This window comes from Sceloporus occidentalis, unplaced genomic scaffold (assembly GCF_023333645.1).
Source record: "Sceloporus occidentalis isolate IW3139 unplaced genomic scaffold, rSceOcc1.0.p SCAF_2, whole genome shotgun sequence".
In the NCBI taxonomy this organism is placed as follows: domain Eukaryota; kingdom Metazoa; phylum Chordata; class Lepidosauria; order Squamata; family Phrynosomatidae; genus Sceloporus; species Sceloporus occidentalis.
This window is the reverse complement of record NW_028316982.1, coordinates 82,875,141-82,900,711: the sequence shown is the minus strand read 5'-3', so window position 1 is coordinate 82,900,711 and position 25,571 is coordinate 82,875,141. Positions and strand designations below refer to the sequence as shown.

Below are 25,571 nucleotides of genomic sequence, written 5' to 3'. Positions count from 1 at the left end.
TCTGCTGGGACTTCTGTTCTCAAAGATTATTGCCAATGTCTCATAGAAGATATTTAAGCATTCATGATCATTTGCAGTTTAAAGCCACAAAATCTAATGTTTGGCCAAGGAGCACATACCTCATTTTGATCAGTAGGGCTTAACATTTCTTTGAGACCTGTGTAATCTATTTCAGGACTTAAACAGGTCTGTTTAGGCTCAGCCATAAGCTTCTGTAACCCAAAGTAGTCATCCACTGGCAAAAACTTCTGCCTTGGAGTCTTAAACAGTTGGCTAATGCCAACCAGATCTATTGGTTCAGAACTTTGCACTGGTGTCCTCAACTGTCTTTGCATTCCTTCCATATCTTCTAGTGGTATCACTTTTTCCTTGGGTATTTCATCAGCATGATCTTTTGGAGGCTGGATTATTTGTTTTTTCTTGAAACTTCCCATTAATGCTTCTGGAGTTTTTATCAGTTTGGAACATACAATATCATCAGCCACAGGATCCAGGTTTTCCTTGGGTGTTCCCAAGAGTCTATTGATGTCTGAAAACACTTCAGTGGGTTCTGTTTCTTGCTTGGGAGTTCTAAAGATCCCCTTGATTCCAGAGAGTGCCTCATCAGGCTCCATTGTTTGCTTGGGTGTCCTAAAGATTGTCTTGATCCCTGAGAACACTTCAACAGGTTCCATTTTTTGCTTGGGTGTCCTCAAGATCCTCTTCACCCCCGAGAGTGCATCAACAGGCTCTATTTTTTGCTTAGGTGTCCTCAAGATCCTCTTGACCCCTGAGAGTGCCTCAACAGGCTCCATTTTTTGCTTGGGTGTCCTCAATATCCTCTTGACCCCTGAGAGTGCCTCAACAGGCTCCATTTTTTGCTTGGGTGTCCTCAATATCCTCTTCACCCCTGAGAGTGCTTCAACAGGCTCTGTTTTTTGCTTGGGTGTCCTCAAACACCTCCTGAGTCCGGAGACTACCTTCACAGTCTCGATTTTTTGCTTGGGTGTCCTCAAGATCCTCTTGACTGCTGGGAGCTCCTCAGTGACCTCTAACTTGTTATCTTCCACTGCTGGATTTTTATCTTCCACTCCTGCTGTTTCATCTATAGCTACTGGTGAACTATTCTTCCTTACAGCTACTTTCAAGCTACTACTTATTTCTCTTGGAGTGATCTGTAAGTCATCTTGGCCAAGACTGGAAGCTTGAGGTATTTCATTTAAAGGGGGGGATACAATATCCTGACTACAAAGTCTTAGTTGATTTGATATGCTGGAAGGTGTTGTAGATGCAGTGCCTATGAGAAATATAAACAAAATATAATATGTAGAGATATCACAAATTACAAGTAAAAAGAAGAATTTTGCTATTTACTGCTCATCTTAGGGAACATCAACTGGCCTATTAGTCCACTATCATTTCCTTGTATTGAGTCCTCATCCAGTCGAACAAGGCACTAGTTTTCATCAGAAGAGAAAAATACTAATGTGTTCCCTTCAGTCTTACTCAGTATTAGCTATCATTTCACTGAGTAGAAAAGACAGTGTCTTTCCTTGGGTTTTATCTTGCTAATTGAATCTCTGAAAAGACCTTATATGTACAAGAGTTCAGATGACTGGTGAACATTTTTGGATACTGACTGTTGTGCTGCACAACTATCTTTTCTTTCTGTCCAAGAACCATAGTCACAGCAGATGTCATCCTGACTACATTTACAATACATTTAACTCCTTGTTAGGAAGCAGTCAAATCTTCTTTTCTACAGCATAAATAAATCTACTAAGATACTCAAGTTTACACTTTCAGGGAATCAAAACTCAACGCACCCATTTAAAGACATTCCTAGATTAAGGTTCTGAGGAACCAGTTTTGCAGGTGAGTAAAAGCAAAAAGTTTTAGGAATATCTGGTCTTGGACTGAAATTTATTTGAGGAGTCTTCCTCCGTTCTCACCAGTGGGAGCAGTACATTATGGAAGGACGTAGGAGAGGGCCAATATGTGCAAGACTTTTTTTATGGCACCATGCCAAAACATGGCTTTTTATTAAAGCCTTTTGGGTCATATTTATTTTTTCAAAACTGTACATGTACATGGTTTTAAGTTTATTAACATTCCAAGATGTGTTAACTTGCTAAATTTTGTAATATATTTTAAGTCTGTTAAAATTATTTTTATCTTCTAAATTCGGAAATGTTTAAAATGGTTTCTTGTATAGCATCCTGAGAACTCACAATATAAAGCCAAACATTTTCAAGAAACGATCCTAGGTTTGATTCCTGGGAGAGCTGAAGAGCCATTTGACACCATGGAGAGCTGCCACTGCTTATTATAGACAGTAAATGGGCTAATATCTGACTTACTATAGCTTCCTAGATGACTATTACATACTCTTCTCCTTATCCATATTTTATAAAAGAAGTCAAAGATATACCCACTTTAGTCTGTAGAATCAGTACATAGAGATCTTGTAACACCTTTGAGACTAATTGAAATTGGCAGCATGAGCTTCCATAGACTTCAGTCTACTTCCTCAGATGCATTTGAGGAAGTAGACTGAAGTCTGTGAAAGCTCATGCTGCCAATTTCTTTCTTTATTTTAGTTAGTCCCAAAGGTGCTACAAGATCTTTCCCCTGTTTATCACAGACTACTGCAAGTTTTTGAGCCATAATGGCATAAGTGGTGGACTGTCCAGCAATGAATAACTGCTCTGAACCTTTGTGGCTGAAGAACAGTGTATAAATAATTAAAATGGGTATCATAGATGTGCTTCTATTCCTGATACACCTTGCCTCAAGTTAATGTTATAAGCCTTTTTGTTTACTACATTATACCCCAAGTGCAGATGAATACTTTTGCCCAATTATAAAGTTTAGGAGGCAGACCTACAGATCATTTCCTTCTAATTCATTGTCCTCATGACTCATTGGTGGGGTACAGACGGCGGAAAAGGGGCAGTCCGCAGCCGCCCCTTTTCTTGCTGGGTTGGCAGCGGGGCAGCCTCACCGGCAACCCCTGCGGCTCCAACCCGGCGCTTCCCCATGGCCTGGAAAGAGGGCACCCTTGGGGCTTCATGCCCCAGGACACCCTGACAGCTGCAGCCAGAGGAGAAAGGGACCGTATGGCCCCTTTCTCCCTGGCACCGTTCTCGCGGGCGTTTGGTGGCTGCGGGAATGAGGCGCGCACCAGAAGGAGCTCCCTTTCGGACCTCCTTCTTGCACTACTGATAGGCCCCCACAAGCGGTCTGCAGCGGCACAAACACGTCACGCCTGCACTGTTTGGACACGGCAAGGCCGTGACATCATAGAAGATTTTCACACTTGCCTGCATCGCTGGGAAATCACCCTCCAAAAGTTGCTAAAAGGGGAAATGAGCTTCTCTGTCTGAACGCTGGAAGCACTCATTAATCATCAAGGAAACAGAGCTCCCTCTGTAGCATTCTTGAATCGCTGCAAGGAAAGCAGGGAGATTTCTTCTTTTTCTTCTAGATGCAAAATTTGCGTCAAGAAGAATCTCCCTGCTTCCCTTGCAACGATTGAAGAACGCTACAGAGGAAGATCCGTTTCCTTGAAGATTAATGAGCACTTCCAGCATTCAGACAGAGGGGCTCATTTCCCCTTTTAGCAACTTTTGGAGGGCAATTTCTCAGCGATGCAGGCAAGTGTGAAAATCTTCATAACGGCAGCGCCCATGTTCACAGGGCACCGCCATTATGCCACCACCTGCACATACTAGGGTTAGGGAGTGTGTACATGGTATGCACTCCCTAACCTTAATACCGGTGCTGGTACACTGCTTTTGGGCGGTCTGTACCGCACCATTGAGACCAAACAAATGGACTTGTACAGTGCACCTGCACCACCACATGCACAAGCTCCATTATTTCCTATGGGGCTCGAGCATAGACGGATTTTCCCTTACACAGATCCCCCACATAAGGAGAGGGCCCACTGCAGTTTTGTATTAGGCAGCGCACTCCATGGTTGAAATTGCTCAAGACAGACTTCGTATTTTTCAGGGTTATCCAAAGAAGGAAAAGGGAAGAATTTGCCTGCAACCTTTGCTTCACTGTTTCAATGGTATTTCTAGTTGCTTCTTCCCTACAATACCTTATTTTAAGGTTTCTGTCTGACATTTCACCCCTTTTAAAAGCAAGGAGTTGCCTTAAAATTGTTTGGTCGCACACTTATTTAAAGCAGTTGTTTCCCTTAATCTTCATGTTTTTTCTGGTCATATGACTAAGTAGAAATGATACCTATGACAAACCATTCTTTCTAATGTATAAAAATGTAGTACAGAGTTTTATATCTGGAAGTTTAAAGGGAATATAGGATAGGAAAGCATCCATTGCTTAGGTGATGAAGAAATAATGAAGTTTTCAAAGCCAAGAGCTAGAATCAAATATATTTTCCTTAATCAATCCTTCATAGATTTGATTTTAGAAGCACTGGATTGTTAAGAGGACCACACCAATCTAGTGTAACAGAGTACTGGTAACTGAGGCTCTCAAATCTACCACAGATGTCACAAAAATTGTTCACAGGTAAGCCCTTCTGGATCTATAATGAATGAATGGTGATCCCTGCTGTGCCAGCAGATTTTTAGAAAGAAGGAGACCACATCTACATGTGTTGCTCTTCAGGTGGTCAGCTATGCATTAAATATTTGGATTCTTCAAGGGAAATCACTGCACTCAAATCACATGATTACTATAGTTACTACACTAAGTATGTGTACCAGATTCTCCTGAAGAATGCATTTCTGAGATGATGTCTGGTGTAGTCTTTTGACCAGAAGAAAGAGAACTCCTCTCCTTCCCTTTCATTGGAGTCTTGAACATCTCAGCCATCCCTGCAAAAAGCATTTAAAAATTCAGTTGATGTTCATGTGTTTATATGCAATTCAGAGCAAGAGAACACGTTTATACCCACAAACTCTAATAGGCCATAAATTGTGTAGAAAAAAAATTCAAGAGCTCTTAATCATGATAATATCAAAACCTTCCCACAGTCATCACTAATTTACTATATGCCAAGAGATGAGTGGGCAAGAAAGCAAGAAATACCCCACACAACTGTAGTTCAATAAATCCACATAATTCTGCACTTCCATCCAACTACCATCCTCTTTTCAGGTTTTTGTAGGGCATGATAGATATTAAAAAGCCCAACTCACTGTGTCTATTGGGACAAGAGGGGCATTCTTTCTCCAAGAATAGGAAAACAAATACCATTTTGCTGAGTTGACATTTTGTAGACACTTCTAGTTATGCCTTGTCTCTTGCTAAAACCAAACAGGAAGAGAGAGATAAAGCTATTTCATCATCTTTATTGCCTGTCCTCAGTGGACTCAAGATATTCTAATCCTCCCACCCCTTTTGCCAAAAGTTAGGGTGACATGGCTGGTACTTTTTCAAAACCCATTTTTTTCTTCAGTGGAGAATAATGAGGACAGAAGATTATGTTTTAGCACCAAGTACAAGTGCACTTCCTCTTTCTGTCCCCTGAAAGGTCCAAACAGAAAGGAACAACTTCTCTCCAAAGAAAACTGTTTGGGGGGGGGGGGGAGTGTTTCTGTTGGGACTTTCTAATGGGCAGTAGCAAAGTGATTTTTTTTTTACTTTTTGACAAATGCTCAAGGAAAAATCTGAAGTATTCATATTTTACAGGTAGAAAATTTGTTTTAAGTTGGGCAGTCTTGTAATAAGGTGCCCAATTAGTTCTTAACAATTAAAAATCAAGTTTCGTTATACAGATTGCAAATACTAATTGCATCAACAGTAGACATACACATGTTACTGCCTTCACATTTAGACTGCAGTCTGGTGATGAAGGAATGAAAGGATACAGCCATAAATGGATGTCCAAAACCTCTTGTCTAAGCTAGGTTAACCCCCATGCCAGTTGTTGTAAAACTGATATTCTCAGAACAGAAAATTAGCATTCTAGCTGTAGGAATGTAAGAGTAAACCGCATCCCTCAATAGCAATTCTATCTTGGTTGCCTAAGAAAGAGATAGTAAGACCCTTCTTCATTACCTGGAGCAAGACCAGCAGGCATTTGGCCACTCTTCTTCGAAAATTGTTTTATGGAGCTTACCATTCTATCTCAGAATCATATACACTGGTGCCTCGGGATACGAAATGATCGGGTTACGAAATTTCCGGGATACGAAAAAGTTGGATTGGCAAAAACTGTTTCGGGTTACGAAATATTTTTCGGGTTACGAAATTCATTTCGGCGCGAAATTCAAATGCTGCAAAGTGCAGCTATAGGCTTTCCAGTGCTAACGGATTATTTTTCGGGTTACGAAAGGAATGGCGGAACGAATTAATTTCGTAACCCGAGGCACCAGTGTAGTGGGCCATCCACATTAGCTAGGGCTAGGGGCACAGGACACCCGTGAACAGGGAAAACTCATAAATAACAAAACACTGTTGTTTTTTAATCTGAGAGAATACCTCTCTAGGAATCTAGTCCTCCAGTGCAAGTCTTTGGCCAACATCTGCCAGAAGTTGACCATAGAACTGCACTGGAAGACCTACAAATACCTAGAGAAGTGTTTTTCTAGGAACTTCTAGATCCTCCAGTGTAACATCTGGGGGATGTGGACCACAGAGGCAAGGTGGAGGACACAGAGATTCCTAGAGAGAATACATTAATCAAATCAGTGATTAATCAAAGCGGCAAAAGTCAAATGTGGAGGGCTAACTGTATATGCACTGATATATTAATTTTCTTCCATCCTTTTTGTCTGTTATATCACTTAGCTTGCTAGCAGTTATATTTACTTACTGGCTGTAATTTTTGGGTAGGAGGGGGTTCAAAGTTAATAAAAAGGCATATGAAAGTGCAGTTACTTTCTGGAGTTCTGAAATTAACAGCTGAGTAAAGTGAGAGCTTGGACCCTGCATACATGTCACTACACCCCAAACAATAATTTCATGGAAATATTTACATTTCTGTCTCCTAATAATCTCAAGATTTAACTAGACCAGAAGTTTAAAAAATCTTCCTTTTTTACAGAGTATTCATTTTTCAGTATGCTAAACACATGAACATAATTTGAAGGCTATTGTGAAAAATCAGAAAATTGTGTTAAGTCAGTGGGTTGGGAAAATGAAGCTATCTAGCATGCTTCCAAAATGAGGTAAATTGAGAATTTAACACAATGTAAGTTTGGGAAACTAAACTAATAGGAGTGACCATCTGGCTGTCTAGTTTTTAATCATGGTCAAGTATAGTAGGACAACACACAACCGTATTACACTCGATTTAGGCAGTGACCTTTTAAACAATATCAGAGAGCCATCTGTTGGCAATGAAAGCTGATAAGTTGGCCATGATATAAATCCACTATATGCCTCACTCTCCTCACATACAATCATGGTCACAAGTTTTCCAACATTCAGGGTGAGGCTGATCTGCTTTTACTTCTTGAAGGTTTGATGTACACAGTCAATAATGTAATGATTAAACAGACCAAGACACACAATCAAAAGTACCTTAAATATTGATTATATCTGTATATATTTTCTTAATAAGATATTAAAGTGAGTGGCTTAGATTCAAACATATAACAATCAGAAATATCAGCAATAAGAATTATAAAGGATTTAGTAAAGAAATTAGAAAGAACAATGCAAACATCTTTCAAAATTCTAAATTGCATCAGTGTAACTAACTTAAACAACTTGATTAGCTTAATAAAATTATTTTCTCAAGTACTTTTAAAAAGAGCAGCTCTAAATACTGAAATTCTTTAGTACCTGCAAGTTTTATGGCCAACTAGAGTTTACATGCTACAACCTTTTAATTAAAAATAGCTTACCTGTAAAACTTTCATTTAAGTTATGTTGTTGCTTCAAAGGATAGTTGAACATCACTTTAGGAACTTGTGCAGCTAAATTCATGGTGTTGGAATGAGCTTTTCCAATCAAAATTGGAGCTGGAGAATTTGCATGGCCTGTAGTAAAGTGACCCTTGATTTTTCTTATTGGTGTTTTTAACATGGAAACATTGTTCTGGAAAAGAACGTAACACAACAACAACAATAAAACCTTTGCAATCTGATAAAAATCATTGGACTGATGTATTTGAAAATTCCTAGGACTTACTGCATTTTCATTTACTTCATTCATGCAGAAAAGAACTCTATACTTTCAAGTCTTGCATACCAATCTTTAACACATACCCATTTTGATGGCATTATTTTCACTGAGGGTTGCTACTTAAAAGAAGGTGGCGCTTTCACTAGCAGCTACTATGACTTTGGGAAATGGAATGTCCTTGCAAGTATCTTTGTTATGCCACATTACAGCACTGACTGCAGCACCACACTCTTTGTTAGGAATCCCATTGTTATTGGTTGCCCTTGTACTGTTTCCTTCAAGCAAATATTTCATTTTAAATGTAATAACTGGATTATACTGTAAGATAGTAGCAACAAAACTTTTCCAAAGCCCAGGCCACATTTCTCCTAGCCACCCACCCTTTTATTTTAAGGATTTGCACCTTGGCAGGTGTGATCTGCATCTCAGCAGCTCTCAAGCCACCATCTTCTTTTCCACTAATTTCCCATTGTTAGAAGCTATAACTGAAGAGCTGCCAGCCCAAGGGGAAGTGTTCGCTGCTGCTTCTGTCTATCATCTGCCCCAACTCTAACATCTATCAAGATAAGCTAATAATTTAAGGACTATGAGAAAAGACATGAAAAATATGAGAAGATCTAAAAAAATGAGAAGAGTTGTAGCTACCAATCATGTTTTCTTACAGAATGAAATTCATTACTTTATTATTAAATATACAAGAACAGTTATTGTTAAGCTCTCATTGCTTAATATACTTGATCTCAACATAAGATTGTGGTTAGTACTGTAGCATCCATATTACACAGTAACTAAGCATGATTGAGCAAAGCCAATGATTTCATGGTTGAGTTCAAGTATGCATTTAGATTTCTTAGTCCATTGTTTATACTTTTACCCACTGTATTGCAGAATCTGCATGTACAGTGGTACCCCGGGTTAAGAAAATGATCCGTTCCGCCGCCGCTTTCGTAACCCGAAAGGCTTCGTAAGCCGAAAAACCCATAGGCGCTAATGGGGAAAAGCCGCGATTTGGTGCGAAATAGCGCCGAAAAGCACCAAAAGTTTTTTCGTAACCCGAAAAAACTTTCGTAACGCGGAACAGTTTTTTTAAATATATTTTTTTCGTAACCCGGAAATTTCGTATCCCGGCGCATTCGTATCCCGGGGTACCACTGTATTCCAAAGATTTTAATTGCAAAAACCTGAATACAGAAAATGTGTTGTTTCTAGTAGTAATTCACAGTTCAGAAATATGAATAATCAAAGACCTGTGACATTTAAATATAGGTTTGAAATTGGAAAACATTGATTGATTTGGGGTTTCTACCCCTTCTCCCACATTCAAACCCAGAGCAAAAGGTAAGTTGTTTGAATGTGGGAAAGAAACCCCGAATCAGTGTTTTCCAGTTTCCAGAAAACCCAGAGCAAAATGCAGGGAGAGCCAGCTCCTTTCCCATGCAATCAGAATATGGTACCCAGCACTAATATGGATGAGTACCTCATTCTGACCTCTGCAACTTGTGCCTGCAGTAGCAGTAGGCTTGCAGGGAACATGTGGGAAGGCAGCTGCCCATTGTTTGCTGAAAACCTCCAGCAGGTAAGAGGGGGATGGATCCAGGGGGGAATTCAAGGCAGTTCAGAACTTCCTGTCTGATTATATCCAGGACACCAGTCACTAAATAGCGTTTTAGCAGCATGTTCAGAAACATGATTTAGCCTGTTTTGATCATATAAGCTTCCAGGAAGCAGTTTTGACTCTTCTAAGGTATTTTTCTGTTTCCTGATATGTACAAAATCAGTAAAATTCCACATACATGCCCCAATGTTCTCCACATCTGGCCACTGGTTGTTCAAGTTTCTTTCATCATGCTTACAGAAGTGACAGCCACTTGTTCCATCCTTTCCTCTCGCAAAACTTGGCACAATTGATTCATTATTTGCCCAACTGATATAGCAAACATATTTTGCAAACTGGCTTGCTTCTAATTTCTATCTCCAGTGTATTTTAAAATGGCAATTCAGGCTGGCTTCAGTTTCTAGAGTACAAGACCAAATACAGCACTATGAACACATACATAGAAATGTGAAGACATGACTGGAGCTCATGCTTTGGAATTCCATGCCAGATGCAATTTGTGGTAGACTTCAGATAGAGGCATTCTCTTCTTAATTTTTGAGAATGCCTCATACATAGTTGCAATTAATCATTCTACTACTCTCTACTCTAGTTGTAAAATCAAGCAAAATTAGAACCAACTAGAACTGGGAGGGACTGAGCCTGGAATCTGACTGAACACATCACATGTTACAACAGACAGTAAGTTATTTGATGCCATTTACTAAGTATGTCAGTAAACCTAGAGAAAGTTTAACTGTACCTTTGATGGTTTTGTAGGTATCTTCTTAGGTGCTTTTCTTTTAATGCCACATGTTTTGTTAGTCTTTATCTGTGATTTTGGAACACCCTGTTTCACTACATCAGCCCAAGACTTTGCAACTGGAATGACAATTAAAATATACTGCTTTGTAATAAGATGTCATCTGATTCTGTACAATATTTTGGTAGAATACTATTTTTCCAGGTTTCAAGCTTTGTATCAAACTATGCATTTGCAGATAATGAGGGACATTTTACAAAGCAAATTACTACATTTTATTATTTAAAAAAAAAGTATGGAGGAGGAAAACTCTAATAAAAAGTACTGTAACCAACCCATCAAATTGGCTTCCGAAGCACCACTTCTTCTTTTAGAGTTAATAAGATTCATTGTGCCACTCCTGCGCAAGGAACTTCTCTTTGGAGCAAAGTTTTTGCTTCTCCTTACTGAGGAAGCAGCTTTAGATAATGGATCAGGAGACTGAGGTGTCTTTACTTCAGCAAATTCTTCATTCAGGTGGCAATGCATGGCAATGGGATCCTGTTCCTCTGATGATGGACAGGTAACATGAGTAACAGAGAAGCGCCCTTTTCTTTGAACTTTGTTAGAAGATAAGATAGCTGGTGGGGAGGCAGCTGGGGACCTGCAGGTCGAAGGGGAGGCAGACGGGGACCTGCGGGCCGGAGGGGAGGCAGATGGGGACCTGCGGGCCGGAGTGGAAGCTGATGGGGACTTGCAGGCCGGAGTGGAAGCTGACGGGGACCTGCGGGCTGAAGGGGAGGCTGATGGGGACCTGCGGGCCAGAGAGGAGGCGGACGGGGACCTGCGGGCCAAAGGAGAGTCGGTTGGAGACCTGCGAGCCGGAGGGGAGGCAGACGGGGACCTGCGGGCTGGAGGGGAGGCGGACGGGGACCTGTGGGCCGGAGAGGAGGCCGACAGGGACCTGCGGGCCGGAGGGGAGGCGGATGGGGACCTGCGGGCCGGAGTGGAGGCTGACGGGGACCTGCGGGCTGAAGGGGAGGCTGACGGGGACCTGCGGGCTGAAGGGGAGGCTGATGGGGACCTGCGGGCCAGAGAGGAGGCGGACGGGGACCTGCGGGCCAAAGGAGAGGCGGTTGGAGACCTGCGGGCCGGAGGGGAGGTGGACGGGGACCTGTGGGCCAGAGGGGAGGCAGACGGGGACCTGTGGGCCGGAGGGGAGGCAGACGGGGACCTGCGGGCCGGAGGGGAGGCAGACATTTTCATCAAATTAGTTTTGTGCTCCTCCTGTTAAAAAGGCAGAGAATAAGTGCTTAGAAATACATAAACATAAAAACATAGATCAAATGTATCTTAATGTATAGCATAATTTAAGCTGAGACCCAGTTTGATGCATAACATATTAAACCGAGACCTCTGATCTTGGTCCCCTCCCCAACTCACTGCCTCATAGGATTATGGAAAAGATGAAATAAAATTAGAATTTTTTTCTTTTAAAAAGGTGCAGTTGGAACAGTCTCTCTTCACATTGCATCTGCATTGCAGAAATAATCCAGTTTGATAGTACGTTAACTGCCATGGCTCCATGCTATGAAATTCTAGGGATTGTAGTTTTGTGAGCCATTTACCTTTCTCTGTCAGAACTCTGATGGCATAACAAACTACAAATCCCAGGATTCCATAGCATGGAGCTATGGCAGTTAAAGTGTCAGACTGTTGTGGTGAGGATGCACCCACTGTCAACATTTAGATTGCTGGAAGCTAACAAAGCATTACAAAAAGACGTGTTATCACAAGCAGCAGTATACAAATATGACACAATTTATTCCTATGTCTAGATATTACTATAGTACTCAGAAATTAGCAAATCTGGATACTGCGTTAAACTGGCTTTAATACAAAGTTATTCTATGCCCCTCACACAACTGGTAAAAATTAAGATTTGCATATTCAGTTGCGTCTGTAGAAGCATGATTCTCTATCACAACCTAAGAATGAGTATATCTGCTAGTACTGTGATGCTCATACATTTCACAAACCAACAGTACAATTTTAGGGATTAAACAAATTAGCATCTACACTTTACGGGACACAAAATGCACTTTATAGTCTGTGTCATAGCTGGAAATTATTCAGCCTCTGGCAATTTCCAGACTGCAGCTCCCAGCACTCCTCACCATTGCCTGTGCTGACTACGGCTGGTATGAGTTATAGTCCATCATCATCTGGAGGGCCACACAATTTAGTCCCAATTAAAATAAACCCTATGAAGGCAACAGACTGTGCCTATGTACAAACGTGTCAAATTCTCCATCAGTCATTAGCGTAAGAATAACATTATAGAGAAATCTTGTAGAACCTCTGAAACTAATTGAATTAAAGATAATAACATTCTACTAAAGATCTAAAATGCTGATAGACTGCAGAGATTTTAATATCTGAAATTTGGGGGAGTTTTACACCTCTAATCTTGTCAAAACTGCTTCTTTCCAGACTGCTTTCTTCAGTCTAACAAGTGCATGAATGTACTGAACCACAGCTGCATTTATATAGTGTACTTATGAAGGAAAAAAAATTGCCTAAAATCCAACAGCTACAATATGAGGAAGAAATTTTATGTAATGGACCATTCCTCTCCACAGGGGTTCGACTCCATATCATCTGTGGATGATAAATAAGCCCGGACAGCTGTGCCCATATTATTCAATGGTGGTGGTATGTGTCCCTGTGTACAGCACCACTGAATAATACGGGGAGTGTCAAATCCACAGATCTCCAGCCAGACAATGAAAAGGGTCCAATGTGTAGTCGTATAGATACTATTACTAGAAAAGCATTGAACAGGAATACTGTTCAATGAATGTTTTAGATATTTCAGAACCAGGAACTAATTTACCTTGGTTACAAACTGTCTTAATCCTGCAACTTTTTTCAGAACTGCTCGAGGCGAGTTTCCAAATGGTAAGCTCAGTCTTGCAGGAATTGCACCCTTTTTCAGTGGTGAGTTTGGAGGTAAACGTTTATCAAATAGTTCAGGACTGAGGTGGCCACCAAAAGACACTCTCTTTCTTTTCCCAAGTGGTTGAGTTAGTAGCTGTCTACTTTTACGCTTCTGAGATTTTTTAATCTCTACGAGAGAAGAGTAAAATACTGTAAATTTACCATACCACATTACAAAACTAAAGAAAACAATCCATCTCTAAGTTGGTTATCAAAGGGCTCATTCCCACTGGCAGAATAACACAGGTTGTGATTCGGATCCACTCCGTGTTTGTAACCAATTTCAAAAGATCTCTCCTTCTCACTATAAAAGGGGATCTTTTTTTGCCATTTGAATTGGTTTTCTTTTTTTCCATCCCCAATTGCACTGCTTCAAGCCGGGCATGAGGGAAGCCGGCAATAGAGGCACAAGGCAGCGGGGGGAGAGAGCCAAGGCCAGGCACTGGGGAAGCCAAGCAGGGGAAAGCCAAGCGGGAAAGGAATGAAGGCACCGTGAGGACAAAGGAAGAGGATGAAGGGGAGGACAATGCTTTTTTTAAAAAAAAAAAGAAACAAAATATAGAATTTCCAATTGATTGATTTTGCAACTACTTGCCTGCAAGTAGTTACAAAATCAAACAATTGCATATTCTACCAATCACATATTCTATCAATTTAATTTAAAAAAAAAACAAGTACACAGGCAGTGCTGCAAGAGGGGGAAATGGTGGATCTGTCAAAAAGTCACCTCTCTGCCATTTGTCCCTCCTTGCCTTGCAAGTAGTTACAAAATCAAACAATCGCATATTCTATCAATTTAATTTAAAAAAACACACACACAGGCAGTGCTGCAAGGGGGGGAAAATGGTGGATTTGTCAAAACCTCATTTGTCCCTCCCCTCAGAAAGAATCGATTCTAATATGGCATTCCCACTGTTAGGAATCACGTCAGAACTGATTCTTCTAAAAAAAAAACCTCAAAATAACTGCTACAAAAAAACCCCAGGCTTTTTGCATTTGCTCCGCATTATTTGCCCTGGAATCGATCAAATTAGGATCAGGATCAATTTCCAGTGGGAACTAGGGGCATATAGCTAGAATCAAAATTTGGAGCTTTTAGTAGTGGGAATGACCCCTTAATGGGAAGAATCCTGTGAAAGACTAAATGCTTTTTGACAAACTTTTTAAAAAGGTGGCATTTTGTATTCCATGGTCAATGTTTGCATCAAGGCACAAAAATGATGAACTGGTTCAAATGACTAGCTACAGTTGAATCTCATTAAGTAAACCAAGTGTTTATGTTTGAGTAGGACAGGTTGATTAGCAAACCGTTGCAGGGATGTAGCCAGGATTTTGGGAAGGAGGGGGTCCAGACTAATGCCACCATTATAATGGGGCTTGGGCCTGGCAGTGTGGCAGTACGCACCATTCATTGTATCTAACGGACCCCATAGACACCCCCCCCCCCACTATGTCCCTGCCTGTTGGGATCTTTTGCCCTCACAAATTGGAATTCAATAGAGTAGGATCCCTATGTGGGTTCAGTTATATGCGAAGGTCTGAGGGTCCCTTGTTAGTTGTGTTTGCACACTGTCCAAATCAATGTCCAGCAGAGGCATACCAGACTCATGCTTGAGGATGTGGAAAATGCCTAGAAAACACTTTGTCCTTCATTTCAGGTAAAACAAATAGCATTCCAGATTATATATGAAATTGTAAGTGAATGGTCCCAGAATGGATCCCTCACATATTACAGGGTCCTACTATAATGTATTTTTTAAAATAACAGAATAACCAACATAATTTTAAAACAAAAGTATAATTTCTCTACAAAGGGGTATGGAGAAACATTAAAACAGTCTTTCAAAACCATTTCTAAAATCTTTGGTTGGTAATGAAAGTATTTACCTGACTTTGTAATTAACAGGCTTGACATGTTTGATTCTGAAACAAGTTCAGATGGCACTACAACACCATTATCATGATCAGTTTCAGATAGGTTGAAAGACACTGCTACATTATTTTTTGTGTCAACATTCTGGTCATGAGCCTTTGTGGTTTGTTGTTTTATCTTATCTTCCTCCTCCTGAAGCCAATCTCTGCCCACACTAGCATCATCCATCTTAACAGGTGTTACTCTACCTGTACAAGAATCTGCAGGAATGACAAACAATTCTTCTGTAGTTAGCTTTATAAAAGAACTTCTATTTGGAGACCCTTTATTTTGTTCGGTATTCATTCTGGGGCTTCTACTTTTATTACTGTGATGTGGAGAAGCAACCATTCTGGAGTTCCCATCTTTGGAGATATGACTTTCACTGGTCTCCATTTTTGTTTCTTCCTGAGCATTTATTTGTTCTGTAGTCATCTCTGTGTTACACTCCATTACTTTAGGATAGCTGTTTTCAACAGTGTTGTCAGATTCATGCCCCTCCATACAAGCATGTACTGAATATTCCTCAGTTTTAGATGAATTCTCTGAATAGCTCTTCATTACAATCAATGAATCTAGCTCTTCCTGTTGCATTCTAAACTTTGAAGGACTTCTGGCATTTCTAGTATATAGACTAGGATGTGGTTGAAAATTTTCTCTCTTAGATTTTGGTGTCAGCAAATCACTTTCATCAGATTCAGCTGTGTCTGTGACCTTAGCTTCCATATTAATATCAGCTTTTTCTGGTTTAATGTATTTTGTTGTATCGGTAGAGTCCAAAGTAATTATGCAACATGGCTGAGGAAAGTATTTTGTACTTCTAGTTGCTCTGAAAACTTTATTAGCACTGTTTATAACTTTAGATTTTTCTAGTTCATTCTCTTCTACAACTACAACTTTGTTACAGATATTTAACTGATTTGCATCTTCACCACCTTCTTTCTGTTTTGTGGCATAGCTTTGAATACTTTTAGCCAGTCTTCTTCCAGATGATCTTCTAGAGCTGTTCTTATCAAAACATACAAGGTTTGACACACTGTTTACTTCCTGACTTTTAATATTACCAGAATGGGAAACTCCATTCAAAATTTCTGCTTCACTCTTAGTTTGATTATCCACAGAGCTCCTAGCTGGGACTTGAGATGCAGCTTGAGATATGGAATTACCATATTCTGGGGGTGAATACCCTTTTTGTGGTGTGGATATTGCATTTTCTTCTGTGTTTTTTGCACTGCCTTCATATTTCATTAATTCATACAGTTTGCTGAATGGAGACATCTCATCTTTTCTTTCTGGCTGGTGTATTTTATATGGAAATTCATATGTGCTATACTGCCCAGTATGTTCTTTAGTTCTTTTCTTCTCACTAACAAGAGTCTCACTCCCCCACTCATGTTTTTTCTCTATGAAAAAGAAATACAACACATATATGTTCAAAGCCAGCTAATTTCTCATAGTCACAGAGTTCTTTCCTTAATTTGAAACAATTTTACCCAGCATCAAACACAGACAAATCAGAAAGGAAAGTCCTGAACACAGGACTTGTTCTGGATTTTTGATTTCATTCACCAAAATTTACAAAAGCACTTCATTTACTGACATGATCTTTGTGGTTGCCATATTTTATTTACTCTGGGCAATCACAAACTGGTGGGCATTCTGAACTTTTTAATTTTAATGATGCATTATGCAGAGGAGCTTGGAGTATTCTATGATAAAGTAAAGGCTCAATAAGGTTCATGTTTTTGACACATTATGTGAACTCATCTGAGACAACAATAAGCTTTAAAATATATGTGAATGTCTATTCTCAGCCAAATGTTATAAAATGCTGAACTATGTAATAATCTAATCTTATATGAACAAATATATTAATAAATGTTTGTACCCACTAATAAAATAAGCTAAGATATGCCTGCTTGTGAACTGTAATCATTGTTAATATGAATTCAGATGTGGCAGACCTAAATCATGACAATTGCAGGCTGAGACAACCTACAATTTAATGACAAAACCACTCCACTCACCCCATCCTAAAATCCCATAGCAATTGCTGATTTGAACCGATCTACTAATGTGCTTATTTAGCTTTACTTTTTGTTAATATCAAATCCTAATAAATGGTTCATTTATTTAAAAAGTCAAGAATACTAACCAGAAATCTGAGAATTTCTGTTTTCTGAATCCCGAGAGTGCAGCGACTCCTGTTCTTCCTGCTGAACATGGAGAACCTGTGCAATTATATAAAAGAACAATGAATGCATCATTACGTACTTGTAAGTTTACAGTATTATGCTTAGGTATTGGAATAAAGATGTGAAAGTGAATTCATTGTTACAATTCCATTTCTTCCTCACAGCAAGGTTTCACTTCTACCACTTTCAAGCCAAATTCAATTAGTATCTAAGGGGTGGGGGAGGGACTTTTCCAATGCTATTCTGATCTTAAAAATTATCTGCAGTCTTTTACTCTTCAGTAATAATAATAATAATAATAATAATATTTATATGCCGCCCAATCACTGGGAATCTGGGCTGCTTACAACAGAGGGGATAACAGACAGTTCCTTGCCCTCAGGCTTACAATCTAAAAAGACACGACACAAAAGGAGAAGGGAATGGTGGAGGGGAAGGGGATCAGGTCCAGCATTCTTCTCTCCCTCTGAGGCCTGGACCAAGGCAGATAGACCAGAGGGAGGGCTTCTTCAGGCTAGTCCTGATGGAGCTGGGCCTGCCTGGTCAACTCCCTCATAGGCCGGAAGACGACAGTTATGGAGGGAGGAGTCTCTTCTTCCAGGCTAGCCCTGGTGGAGCTGGGCTGCCTGGTCAACTCCCTCATTGGCCGGAAGATGACAGTTATGGAAGGAGGATAATATATTTCTTCTGAAGGGGAAGTGATGATGTAAGCATTACACAAATGCCTATCACACATTTATAAGTATACCACAAGAAATGAAATACTGCAATAGCATGCAACATTTCTGTAGTTAAAAACAATACTTAAAGAAATTGGTATTGAAACCTATGCTGTTAAGTCACTCTTTCTTATTTTCAATTTATGCCTCAATTTTATCTCCCACAGAAAGAATGGACAACCTTTGTTAACCCATGAGGATCATAATCCACCAAATGGTAAGATCAAATGCTAACCCACTCATGGACAGGGCTCACATGTAATTAATTGAATGCATACATACTTATTCTATATGAACAGGAGTGGAAAAGCTTAAGCATGCTGAGAACATTTTGCACCTCCCCTCATCAGCTGGACAGATGTGCACAGGTGCATGATTTAAATAACACACTGTACTGCCAACAGCTCACTAAACAGGCTATTGGAAGAATAATTCAACTGGAAAAAGGGAACACATGTATGTAATTTGCTGTGTACTTCCTCCACATTGGGACAGCTATGTTGCTACAACCACACACAATTGCTTATGAAGCCTACAAAAAATGTGAAGACCAGCGGCCTCATTTCAACCTATCACTCCTGGACATTTAATTTAACCCAGCAAACTGTGAAGACATAGACTATTATTCTCAAGAAATTACCTGTAATGTTTCCTTCTCTTGAGATCTGGAAATTCTCTTCCGTGGAGGTGACAGAGGTGGATATTCAAACCTGTTCCAAGTATAGGTAGGTTGATGACTTAATACTGGAATATTTAATAATGGCTTATTTATAATAGCTAAGTACAAGAACTACAGTCTGAAGATAACGAGTGCTCAAATCCCTTAACTTGCTCTTGATTCCAATTCTAACGCAGAGTATTACTACACTTAGAGCTCAAACAGACAGCCTGGTAAATCCAGCTTCCAGGTGGCTTGGGGGTGTGGCGTTTACACAACCCAAGCCACCCTTGCCAACCAGACATACCAGTAGATGGCTTCACAGTGCTCCAGGGGCATGGTGTTTACACACAGCCAGAGAACCCTGCAGCGGGGCCAGAAAAGCTGGCTTTTTGCAGGCTCAAATAAGGGCGGATTGTTTCTGCTCCTATTTTGACTGGTTCTGTGGTGGATTGGGGTCACAGTGTGCAGTTGCTGCAGCAGCCCAAATCCACTATTTTTGGGCCGTCTGTTTCACCCCTAAGTTTCATTACTTGCTATATCTTATTAGGGATTTCAGCAATTATCTGAGATTAGAATGCTTTCTTTGCTCAATAGTAATCACAAAGTTGTAGTTGTATAATTTACTCAACAGGAATAAATTTAAATTAAAACCTTGAAAGCCTCTTCAAAACACCATGTAAATCTCATTCACACCCAAATGTATGAATCAGAAAATGTCTCCTGCTTAAATTCTCTCATTGTTGTTTATATGCCTTCAAGTTGTTTCCAGCAACCATACGGTGATCCTATCATGAGGCTTTCTTAGCAAGATTTGTTCAGAGGTTGTTTGCAATTGCCATCCTCTGAAGCTGAGTGAATGTGACTTGCCTAAGGTCACCCATTGGCCAACACTCAAACCACTATACCATGCTGTCTCTTGTTCAAATCTCTACAACCATAATGAAACTATTCAGCTTTTCACTCTTTATTCACATGAATTTGTCCGCATGTTCTCCCAAAGTGCTTTAGTCACCCCATTGTTCCTTCATTCTCTGTAATTTAATATTGTTATCTCCACTATGCTTTTGCTTGGTTAAGGTATATCTGCTATGACAGCCATGTCACTATCTTCAGCTTTTCTGCTGGAGCGGAAGATAGTGTAAGCAAGCCATGACAATTATAGATCCAAAGCTGTTTGTGTATATGACTGCTACCAACCTGAAAGAACGATCAATAATAGTCAGTACATCTCCATGCTTCAAGTATGTGGGATCTTGAACATTAATTCCATTCAGTTGTGTTGGAGTTGCAGAACTTAAGTTAAACAAAGTAGCCTAAAACAAATGAATATCCAATTTAAAAAACAGATAACAGTACATCAAGTTAGTTCCAATGACTACAGCAGCATCAATACACACCTCCTTATTTTCATTGACTTCAATTTTACAGTGTTCTTTAGAGACCAGTGGAATCTGAATTCGGATGTCACATTCTTTTTTTCTTAAAATAAAAAGAAAGACGTGATTTTCAGCTTTGTATTTGTTGATTACACAACTGTGCAGCACATTCGAGGAAACACAGAAAATTCTTATACACCCACCCAGAATTATAAAATCCATACTTGTTTTAATACATAAAAATCACTGATGCTTGAGTGCTGATTTTCCATAAGCTTTCCTTTACATTCCCCCTACCAACTCCAATAATCTTTCCAGAATTCAAGTTTGCTTTTTACAATCAATGGGACTTATGTATAATGATGGAAACGGTTTCAAATACCAGTGCACTGATAGAGCTTCAGCTTGGACCAAAGTGTGCAGAGAAAAAATAATTGCATCAATATCTGTTCTCTCTTCCCCACAGGCATAAAACTGATACTACAGATTCCAATTTCCAATATCTATCCATATTTGGCCCCAGGCTGTCCCATGTTAGCACTCATGTTCCTAAGCTGATGTGCAGGGACCACAGGTTACAGAGCCTATTATGGTTCCTGACAATGCATCCCGAAAATGTACAGGCGGTTACCAATCCATCCCCCTCTTAAAACCCCTTTAGTTCCAAACCCACCCAACTCCTGGCATTTGGTAAGAACTAACAACTCTTCCATTTCCTGGCACAAGTGGAGCCAACACAAGATTGCAAGGTATTTTTAATTTCAAGTGACCATTGCGTATTTTGTTGCATATCCCTGGATTTCATTAAAGTCTCCTTGCATTCAAGGGGGGAGGTAAGTGTTCTGAAAAACCAGAAGTAATGCCTGTTCACTCCCTGTTTTGAAAGGAAAAAAAATTCTCCTGGGCCTCGATCAGATTGCCTCCCCAAATTCCGATACTTGTTCTTCACTGTAGCCGTGTGTATGTGTCACTACATGGCCTGCCCTTTTTCAGCCCATCCTATCTCAACCACTAAAAGCATTACATTAACGACTTCTTAAATTTTAGATTTTGTAGACCAATTTAAGATAATTTCGAACTGAAATATAGATTTCATTTTTTCTGCCAGCTCTCATAAAGCTCAAGTTTCCATCAACATAAAAATCTGGAACTGTTATGACAACACAAGGTAGACTGGTCTAAGTTGAGAATTTAATTGACACCACCAACTGAAATTTTGCTATAGGAAGATACTGTACTACTAAGTAATGAATAAACAGTTCTGCAATAATATAAGGCATATGCAATACAATACTGTAAAAATAAGATTTTCTAAAAACAGTAGGCTTTACCTTCCAAACAAGCAAGAACTTGCAGTTAATGGAAAATGAGTCCCATCAGTCCCATTCCTTTTAATAACAACAATTTTCCCATATAGTGGCATTTTCTCATTCGCATATTTTACCTGAAAAAAATTGAAAGTGTTAATATCTCAAAATTTTAATTATCATGAGTGACCAAAACTCTTCTATTAAGATAATACAGTTTTTGAAACTGCAGTACAGCGAGAAAAATAATGTACAATTATTTCAGTAAATCGTTTTCCATTTAATCAAAAATAGAACTAGGAATATAGTGCAAAGTATTAGCTAAATTATGATCATTTGTAAGGTCATTCTGTACAACTTCTTTTCTCTTCTTGGTAGTAACATTTACAAACATCTTCTTTAGTCTTGTTGCAGCGATGTGAAGTCAAGTGTTAAAAGAACTGAATCTATTCTAGCTACCTTACTCAGGCTGCATCCACACTGGGGAAATAACCCGGTTTGGCACCGCTTTAACTGCCCTGGCTTAAGGCTATGGAATTAGGCTCTGCTCTGGGCCCCACAACAAACTCCAACTCCCAGAATTCCATAGCCTTGAGCCAGAAAACAGTTAAAGCAGTGCTAAAACGGGTTATTTCCCCAGTGTGGGTGCAGCCTCAATTCCACTTTGCTGTAAAAACAAAACCCACCACACACAAACAAGAAATGACTGAGCATTAAATATTCATACTTCAATTATTTAAATCCACATGGCCTTCAAATAAGACCTAAATGTTCACATGTTCCTTGAACATTGGTTTTAATATCTTACATATAGAGTAGTCATAAAAATGTTTTAAAGACACTGCAAATAAAATATATGTCCATCTTTTTTTACTTGCTGATGCTGGTGGCACAGTGGTTCAATGCCAGTACTACAGCCACTTATTCAAAAGCATAAGGTTGCGGGTTCAAGACCAGCAAAAGGGCTCAAGCTCGACTCAGGTTTGCATCCTTCCGAGGAGGTGGCTAAAATGAGTGCCCAGATTGTTGGGAGCAATTAGCTTACAGTTGTAAACCGCTTAGACACTGTTAGTTCAGTATGAAGCGGTATATAGATGAAGCTATTTGTTTGTTTTCTGAAGTAGCTTCATTTTTATTCATAGCCTCAAGAATACATATCAAGTTTAACTGCAAGGCCACTTCAAACACTTCCATTTACTGCAGGAACTGTGTTGCTGCCTGAGGGATAAGACATGTTTCAAGACAAAATTTACAATAACTTCATCTGTATTATTACTGCTGTAAGCACAGAGAGGCACAGATTCAGTTTAGGAACACTTTGCAGCTTTCATAAAAGTAAGTACCCTTTGTCTAGAAAACTCACGTTGGTTAAAATGGCTATGCAAAAACAAAGCAAAACGAAGTGACAAAACAGAATTCCCAAACCAGGTATTTCAGAAGTCACGTGATCAAGGCTTTCCAAATTATATTTGCAGGTGTCCCCACAATCTTCATTCTCACTGACTTAACCAAGAGAAATTCTGTGTCATCCCGGTAGCCAAGAAACATGATACAATTTGTTTGTAACCCAATATTCTATGAAACATGTCCTCCCAAAAATATAACAGGCAAAACAAGCCCACCTTTCCACCAGTATATTTAAATATCTCTTAATTTTGTTGTCAACTGCCCTAGAGTTTGTTGCATTCAGATTTTTAAACAGAACAATAACTCAGAGTAACTATGCAAAGGGATCCTGTAGCACCTTTGAGGCTGAAAGATAAGCTTTCCTAGCCTACTTCCAAAGAGGCATGTTTGAGTCCTATCAAAATAGCTACTTGAGTAACCTATGAGAAACAGGAAAGAAACGAAATTACTTTTGGAACTGTAACTGCAATGGTAAACTAAGCAAAGTTTTGGGAGGAGGGTTGGTACTATTATTAGTCGGCCCTCCTTATCCACGGATTTCTTATACATGGATTCAAGCATCCACAGTTTGAAAATGTTCAAAAAAAGTATAAATTTCAAATATCAAACCTTGATTTTCCATTTTTACAAGGGAGACCATTTTGCTCTGTCATTACATTTAATGGGACTTGAGCATCCACGGATTTTGTTATCCACTGGGATCTTGCAACCAAACCCAGCGTATAACAAGGGTCCACTGCATATGCTGCCCTGAGATCTTTGGATCTAGGGCAGGATATCAATAATTTAATAAAATGGTTGTTATTAACTGCCCTGGAGTCGGCCTGAAACTGACAGTGTCCAAATGCATCTGAGGAAGTAGACTTTAGTGTTCAAAAGCTAATGCTGCCAACTTTTCTTTCAGTTGGGTCCAAAACGCGCTGCAGAAATCATCCAGTTTGAGAGCGCTCTAAGTGCCCTGGGCCAGTGCTAGGGAACCCTGGGAATTGTAGTTTATTGTGGCACCAGAGTTCAGGCTCAGTGTCTCACAAACACTCCAGTTCCCAGGACCTGCATTGAGCCAGGGCAGGGAGAGTGGCCTCAAACTGGGTGATACCTGCAGTGCGCTTTGGACCCTGTCACCTCCTTAACTGAGTCCCTCCATCTGGGTTGGGGTCGGGCTCCCTCTCTCCCTACTGACTCCCACCTTTCCTAGTAGCGTCCAATGAGCACTTAAGAGGCGTCCCTTCACTACAGCTGTCCCTCCAGACTCGCAAACAACAAGGAGACCACCTCTCTAGGAACCTCTAGGTCCAACCTGTGGTCCCCGTCCAAGAGACAGTGGCCATGGAACTGCACCGGAGGAGCTGCAGATGCCACTGGGGCATCCTCTCTCTCTGGCCTGTTACAGACTGCCAAAATAAAGCTGCTTCAGGTCTCTTTGGAGGTATGCTATTTAAATGATGCATGGGTCCTAAGAGTCCGGAGGTCGCGCCAAAGCCACACTCCATTCCTAAGCACTGGAGTGCAGCTTTGGTGCAGCTTCCAGATTCTTAGGATGCATGCATCATTTAAACAGCATACCTCCAAAGAGACCCGAAGCAGCTTTATTTTGGCAGTCTGTAACAGGCCTCTAGCTCTTTCGGTGCGACTCTTAAAGGTGACCATAGAGTTGCGCTGGAGGACCTAGAGATTCCTAGAGAGGACACACTAATTAAAGCCCTGGATCATCAAAACCAACCCACCCCAAAATCCAGCTCCCCCCAAAAAGCAAGCCTTCTGCGAAAGCAAATGGAGGAGGAGGAGGAGGAGGAGGAGGAGGAGGAGGAGGAGGGAAAGCCTCTCCCTTTCTCTGTCCCCCTTTTGACTCTAAGAAGAGAAAAGCCTTGGAGCCGACCTTTCCAGCCCCTAACGGCCCCTTTTACCTGTCTCCGTCCCTCTCTTCCCTTCGCGCGAGCCGCTTCTCATCCGGGTCTTTTTAACCTTCCCTGTCAGAGCGCGCGCGCGCGGGAGCTCACCTCGCTTTATTCAAACCCCCGCCTCGGAGCCTCAGCACCCCTTTCGATATCCCTCCGCCGCCTGTGAGGAACGACGACTACTACTATTATTATTACTACTACCAGTGTTTAGCCTTTGAGCCCTCCAAGATATTAAATCACTCCGCTTCCCCCTTTACTTGTATATGCCCCCCTTGCTGACCAAAAAAAAGGCTTTTCTTTAAGCGAACAGGTAAAGGGACTACTTCGTCGCGGATGTAAAAACAAAACGGCTCCCAGTGACTTTGACGCGTTTATATTTTAAATGAGGCGCGGGCCGTTCTGATTGGTCGGTCGGTGGGCGGGCGATGACGTCAGAGGAGGAATGAGCCAATAGCGAGCGCTCATGGACGTTCGATTTTTTTTTTTTAACTGACGCTCAAAGGGTTCCCCTTTTTTAAAAAATTCGTTCGTGCGGGCGGGAGAACCAAAGAAAGTAAAAAAATATATATGTTTGTTTCGCAACTGCCGCTGCGGGCGGGTAACAGTTAAGCCTGTGTTCTTTGGTGCTGGTTATGAAGGGTTTAGTAAAAGTGGGCTTTGGGTGTGACTAAA

The 25,571-nt window shown here is 40.4% G+C and overlaps 1 protein-coding gene across 1 annotated transcript in view; it reads right to left on the bottom strand.

Annotated features, from left to right (window-relative positions):
* The window catches only part of MKI67 (marker of proliferation Ki-67), a 33,134-nt gene extending 8,155 nt beyond the window's left edge, over positions 1–24,979 (bottom strand). Inside the window, exons 1-13 of the mRNA XM_089510147.1 lie at positions 24,906–24,979; positions 21,619–21,731; positions 20,309–20,390; positions 20,109–20,224; positions 18,891–18,960; positions 17,492–17,567; positions 15,312–16,739; positions 13,321–13,553; positions 10,781–11,711; positions 10,446–10,564; positions 7,809–8,001; positions 4,716–4,829; positions 120–1,276 (exon numbers count right to left, since the gene is read on the bottom strand). Of these exons, the coding sequence (XP_089366273.1) occupies positions 120–1,276; positions 4,716–4,829; positions 7,809–8,001; positions 10,446–10,564; positions 10,781–11,711; positions 13,321–13,553; positions 15,312–16,739; positions 17,492–17,567; positions 18,891–18,960; positions 20,109–20,224; positions 20,309–20,390; positions 21,619–21,710 (4,611 nt within the window). The 5' untranslated portion in view covers positions 21,711–21,731; positions 24,906–24,979. The remainder of the gene's footprint in view (positions 1–119; positions 1,277–4,715; positions 4,830–7,808; positions 8,002–10,445; positions 10,565–10,780; positions 11,712–13,320; positions 13,554–15,311; positions 16,740–17,491; positions 17,568–18,890; positions 18,961–20,108; positions 20,225–20,308; positions 20,391–21,618; positions 21,732–24,905) is intronic.
* Between the last annotated feature and the right edge of the window lie 592 nt (positions 24,980–25,571).